Here is a 7,041-nt window from a genome sequence, read left to right as displayed (position 1 = left end):
CCCGTTTATGTAATTTTTTACAGTAAAATTTTTGATAAGTAAAAAATTTCATTGATTTCTCTTAATTAATAATGTCATTGAAGAAAATTTTTAATTACAATATACTATTATAACTCAATTAATGTCACTTATTAAAATTTGTAATTTCATTATTATTATAATTTTTAATCAATTAGACTATACATACATATTAAATTTTGCCTCCCTAGAATATTTGATTAATAATAATAATTGTTTAATTACTGTTAGAAATAGGCAAATTATTTCTTATTAATTGGGCGAAGGAAACTATAAAAAATTATGGAACGTAGCTATGTGCATTTGTTTGATTTATTTTTAAAATTAATAATCTTTATAATAATTAATTTTTGCAATTGTTTCATTAGAATACTATATAACATATTACTATAATTTTAATTTACCATAATAATTTGCTATAATTTAATTTTAGTTCAAGAATATTAAAAGCAATTAATATTGGAAATATTATATAGAAATATTTAACAATATTATAATTATATATTGTACATATGTATATAAATTATTTTAATTTTTAAAATATATAAGTCTTTGAAAAATAAAACTAATAACCAAAATTGATTAGCTAGTAAATATGAAATGGAGCGTGTAATTTTTTTTTTTTGCAAATTTTCACAATGTTATTCTGATTTATTAAAACCATGACATATTATTCTTAAATATAACTATGTACACATATCTCGTGTAAACATTAATATTGCATTAAATTAATAAATATTAACATAGGTGTATACCTTTTGAAATTATAATAAATACTAACAGTATTTTAAAGCTTTATAACGTTGATTTTTTTAGGAACTGTTGAAAATTTTTTTCCTTATTATCTAAGTATTTATATTAATTACTTAAGTATATAATTTATATTTATATATCAAAATATATTTAATAGTTAATATTTTTATATACTAACATTCTATTTAAATTCTATAATGTTGTACATAACATCAGTTGAATAAAAATTCAAATTTGTAAAAAATCGAAAGGGAAAGTTAATGCACATTACAATTTTATATCAATTATCATTTCCAACTCGATTTAAAGACAATATGACATTAAGTAAACGGGCTTTATTATAGTACTCGTATCATAGGCAAGGTGACTACGAACACGGGTAGATTTTAAATTATATTAATTAAAGACAAATTAAAAATAAATGCTTTTAATGCCTACATACCCACAATATTAAAATATAAAATTGGCAATTTACTTAGAAAATCTTATTGGAAATCTAATTTAAATTTGAACTTTCTTATTAAATTTATGAATTAAATACATTCATAATTAAATTAAATTCAATTTATTAACTTATAATAATTTCACTTTTTTTTTCGTTTACTAAACTTTTCTAGACGGACATACATACATAATATGTTATTTAATTGAAATCAATTTTAATAAAAATATTCTACCATTAGACTTATTAGAATCGTAAATTCAATTATAATTTGTAAAAAAAAACCTTTCACATAAAACAAAATTATCATACTTATACGGCGTATTCAAATATAAAAAAAATTTTTAATTTTTGATCCGACCTTTTTCTTTTCCACTTTGTTTTCAAACTGAATATCAAGAAAAATCATTGATTCTATATTTGAGTGAATTTCAAAGAATCAGTAATACAGAAGTAGTTAAGAGAGAAAAAAAAAACAACGAGTAAATAAAAAAATAAAAAGAAAAATTGAAAATACTATTTGTAAAATATTTTTCAAATATAAATATTTTGTATCTGTTTTTGTTTTTTTCTTTCATACTAGACATTTACTTATTTTGGTATTCTTTCAAATATTATAATATGATTGTATATATATATATATAATATAATACATAATTTCTTATAATATATAATATATTTCAGACATACTATTATATAATATACCTACACTGTATATCTACATGATCGTCTAAGAAAAAAAAATTTAACTTTAAATTTTAAATTCAACACTATAGTTAAAGCTTTTAAATTTTACATCTTGATTTTCCACTTATACTTAAATGCCTCTATATACAATATGCAATATATAAATTATAACAAGTATAATTATTGTATATTAAATAGTAATTCAATAAATAATATTTTTGCACAGTTATATTAAGTTGTAAAAAAATTAAGCTGTAGTAGCTAGTAGAACTAAGCTATAATAAAATTTTTTTTTTCATTTTAAACTTGGACTGCTTACGAGGTGCTCTCAGGTACGATTGTATTTTGTGTATATAATATAATAATAATAATTTAGGTATGAATACTTAAAAAGATATATGCCCAAAACCTTATGTAGAAATAATTTGTTTGTACTGTCATATGTACTGTTTGAATCAAATACGTTATTTGATGGCCAAAAGCATGAAACACCATTTTTATATAGTTTATGATGCCTAAATAATAGAATTCATCATGTCTTCATAATGTCTAAATTTTTGTTGAAGTAATTATATTATACATACTATATTATATTTAATATAATTTATATTTCACTAAACTTTAAATTTGAACTACTAAGCATCCCTAAAAATAACTCTAGTACCCAGATAATTATATAAGAAAAATGGCTTGCAAATTGTGTAGTATACATACTCGTAACTACTCATATATTTTTATTTATCGTAACTCGTCATGGTATTTAATATGTTAACTTACCTAGTGAGTGTGAATAATTATTAAATTCTTTGATTATTTTTACCGTGAAAAACTATACAAAATTGCTGTTATTGAAAAATTTCAGTGAATTCTATAATATATGAAACAACAAAAATATTTCAGTTCGACATAATTTGGCATATACGGATAAATAATTGAATAAACTTCATATCTTTATAAAATTCCTCTATTTGGTATTCATCTTAAAAGAAGCAGAAGAACAGGTGAAGTATTTCTTTTTTCAATTTTAATCTTTTACTACTTTGAAAACGTTGCTTCCTATGATTTTTTGTATTAAATAAACATTTTAATTTTTGTTTTTTACATTTTATTTTAAGATAAGCAATAAATTGAAAATTCCTGATAACATTATATAAAAATCGAAAATATATTATTGTTCCAATATATTTTTCACTAATTTTTTTGACCTTGTAAGAAATTTTAGAGGTTTACAATCAAGAACTAATTAGTTATTTGAAAAAAGCAGAAAAATATTTTCAAAAAATTTTGAAATTCTTTTGTATTGATTATTGTTTGAATAATAGTTTCTTAATTTAAGGCATAAAAAACAAAAGTATTAAACAAATAACACACCTATAATAAAACTTTTTATTATCTTTGATACAACAGTTTTAAAACAACAACGTTTCCTAATTTGTTTAACTTAGCAAACACAATATTTTTAAGATGATTAAATTAGTATCAAAATACAACAATAAAAAATTTAAAATAAATAAGGATTATTTCAAATATAGTTGTTATAAATAATTTTTAAAATTTTCATCTTAAAAGAATCTTACTGAATTTGCTCTTTGCTTTAATTTAAATTTTTCAATTCTAACACGTACCACACACTTCTCAATGATGACAAAACAAAAAAAATTCAGGAGCTTGGAATTTGTACGTTTTTAATAGAACAAACTATTGACACTGTAATTATATAAAAATCATTAATTAATACATATTATATTGATTTTAAAAAAAGATAATATATTTTTTTTAACAGTATACATAAATTCTAAGTAAATATATAATATCATTAAAAATAACATTCGAATTTAATATTTTTTTTTTCCTTACATACTAAATTTTGCACTAAGCAATCAATTGACTAAATTTATTTTTGTAATTATCAATTGGTAATTTATTAATATACTTTTTTCGAAATTTCAAATTGAATTTAATAAATATAATTTTGTTTTCAAAACCGCTTCACTCTTTATTACAAAAGATTTTTTAAAATTTTTTATTACACTTTAAAATTGATGTTTGTTTAATAAATAAAACAAATTTGTTTAATTTCTAGTCAATATTTTTTTTGCAATTATCTTAAAAATAAACATATAAAGAATGCATTAAATAAAAAAAATGTGATATAAAACGAAACCAAAAATACAATGTTTAAAAATGAAAATACAACTACCAGTTAAAAAAAAAATCAGTTTCACGTATAATTTCTCCTGTACTTAATAAAATTTAAAGTAAAGGTATAAGGTGTAAAAATAAATTTTACTTTTGATTGACATTTTAAAATAGTTAAAAATAATATCGTAAAGATAAAAAAATTATCTGAGTTAATTAAAAAAAAAGTTTTTGCCACTTTAATAATAGTCTTATACTAAAACAAACGTTTGATTATAACAAACATACATATATATACCTAATAAAAAAATTAAACAAAAATCTAAAATATGAACAATATGGGAGTAAATAATGTTTAATAAATTAAATTGTTTCAGTTCTCGGATCTAATGAATGTAAAGCTTGTGTAAGACTCGGTCCATTTGTAACTTGTATACCTTTTTTTGACATATCATTTAAACGTTCCGTAATTAGTTTTTTGTCTCGACCCCTTTGCCACCTAAAAGAAAATATGCATTATATAATTAAATATAAAAAATTTATAAGAAAATGTTCTTATTCCAATATTTTCTTCCTTTATATGCTATAAATTTCCCATTTTATGAATTTTAGTGCAAAATTGAAATTCATAATTTCCAAATAAACAATTATTTAACTATATATTACGTATGTACATTTTTATACATAAGATTTGAATTAAGAAAATTAAAAAAAGCTTTAGACAGAAAATAATAGAAGTATGTATTTCAAGGCAATACTTTAATTTTAATTGTGCTTATAAGTATAGTTTTCCTATACCTATGTTCTAAGTATATTATATTTTTTTAGTTTAATTGATAAGAGTACATTGTTATCTCGTCTTCTTTATATGTATTTCTTACTTTATTAAGAAATTGAAAGAAGCCATCATAATTTGACTACAAAATTGTATTCGTAAAATTTTCAATAAAATTCTAAGCTGAATAAACATTAGGAAATTTATTAATATTTTAATGAGTAGTTAGAAATAATTACCATAAATGGGAACAGGTTTGTAATAATGGTATATACAAAACAAGTAATTCGGTATCACAAACGCCTTCATATCTTTTTAAAGCCAACTCAGCCCTATAAAATAATATTATTTTATTAAAATTTTACTTTATTAAATAAATTCATTATTACCATTTATCAGCTGATTGATGAGGTACAGGAGATGTTGTACAAGCGGCTACCAAACGGCATAACAATAATAAAACTGGTCGAGAACGATCCATAAAAATTTTATTAAGTAAACGAAAACAATTTTCTAATATTGGAACGGCTACTTCATTTCTTCTTTCATCTAAATACATACATGCTTTATTTAATTCATGATCTTGTAAAAAGCTAACAAAATATTTCGAGTCCTTTAATGTTGTTGAGCCACTAATATAATCTAATAATGATTCAAAAGCGGAACTTCTTTCTGCGATCAAATCGGTAGAAAAGTTTCCTATTAAAACTTTTTTAGGGAAATAAATATTATTCATTAATTGAGGATGTTCACTTTTTAATGATAAAAATAGTTTTGCGAAATCTGTATAACGTCTTTCTATTAAAACTGGATTTGGATCTCTTTGTTCTACTTGTTGATGAATTATTAAATCATAAATTACATATCTCTTAACGGTTACATCTTCCCCTTCAGGTGGCATTATTTTTGCTTTTGATATCTCAAAATATGCTTTAGGTGAATTCATTGGAGTAAATCGCCTTCGATTTGGCCTTAACCAAATAACTGCACAAAATAACATATATAAAATTATAAAAATAACAATTTTAACAGCATACATATGTATGTACATATACATGAATAAAAAGTTTATACAATATTTATGCATTTTATGCAGGGTGTTCTGCCCAAGTGTTCAAGCTCTGAGGAGGTGATTTGTTGAAGTATTTTAGAAACAAACATGGGGGTTTTTTTAAAAATTTTGACTTTTATTTAAAAACATCTTCAACATCACTGATATACCGTTAGAAGAATATACGAAATACCGTTAGTTTCGAAATGATTATATACAATTTTTCATATTTTCGGAGTAATAAAAATGTAAAAATTAGAAGGTTTTCAGAAATTCCAGCTTTGAGGCTTCATAACTCGAGGACATTAAAACCAAATGTTAGTAGGTATTTTTTGTTCGTCTGGAGTCATCCTAGCACCCTACTGTAAGGACTATTGTTGGGTCTAAACCACCCTGTAACATATGTACATACATATGCTTGCAAGTTTATTTAAGTTACGCACATTCATTTTTCATATTTTCGTTAGATTTAATTGCTAATGTTCCCGTTTCAATACCTTCCGATGGGCTATCCAATTCATCATCATTTGAGCCATCGTTTGATCTTCTAGTCATAGCAGCTCGCACTAAAAATAATTTTAAATTATTTTCTTTGTTAAAAACAAAGAGTTTACCAGTGCACTCAGAATATTCACTTTTTTCTTGTTATTATTGCAATATTGTTACAAATAAAATAATTTATATAGTATGTAATTGAAACGGCGTTGTAAAAATAAAAAACGAACAAGGTTAGCACACAGAAAATACTAATTTATTGAAGTCAAAAAATTATTAATCCAAAAATTAAATAATATTCCTATATTTTGGTCATTTGTATTGACATTTCTAATTGATTACTAATTCAATTTTATCTACATAATGTATGAGCATTTGTATGTAAATACATATGTTTATATGAAAATGAAGGCCGTCGACCGTTTAGTTCTTTTGAAAACATGACAATATGGTGCTAAATACAGATTTCGCTTTTATTAATTTTTCGGTTTGAATCAAAAACAAGAAACGTAAAATAATAATCTAATAAAGGCAATTTATTGTTAAAAATGATCTTTTTCAAATTAAAGTAAATTTTATTTATGCAAAAATGCAAAAATATTTTTTCAGATTCATTCAAGTCTACTCAAAAAAATTCATTATTGTGAATTGCACACCCAACGGTCAAATACTAAACTAATT

At 22.1% G+C, this 7,041-nt stretch overlaps 1 protein-coding gene across 1 annotated transcript; it reads right to left on the bottom strand.

Moving 5' to 3' along the window:
- Positions 1-3,874: 3,874 nt before the first annotated feature.
- LOC129608767 (sorting nexin-20) lies at positions 3,875-6,712 on the bottom strand. The gene is made up of 5 exons (XM_055520471.1): positions 6,501-6,712; positions 6,309-6,431; positions 5,204-5,798; positions 5,054-5,146; positions 3,875-4,538 (listed from the first exon to the last, which is right to left on the bottom strand). Coding segments are annotated over exons 1-5 (948 nt in total). The 5' UTR covers positions 6,502-6,712; the 3' UTR covers positions 3,875-4,402.
- Positions 6,713-7,041: the final 329 nt, after the last annotated feature.

This window comes from Condylostylus longicornis, unplaced genomic scaffold (genome assembly GCF_029603195.1).
Source record: "Condylostylus longicornis isolate FDR11 unplaced genomic scaffold, ASM2960319v2 ptg000034l, whole genome shotgun sequence".
In the NCBI taxonomy this organism is placed as follows: domain Eukaryota; kingdom Metazoa; phylum Arthropoda; class Insecta; order Diptera; family Dolichopodidae; genus Condylostylus; species Condylostylus longicornis.
The sequence above is the reverse complement of the archived record's forward strand: the minus strand, read 5'-3'. Positions and strand labels throughout refer to the sequence as shown.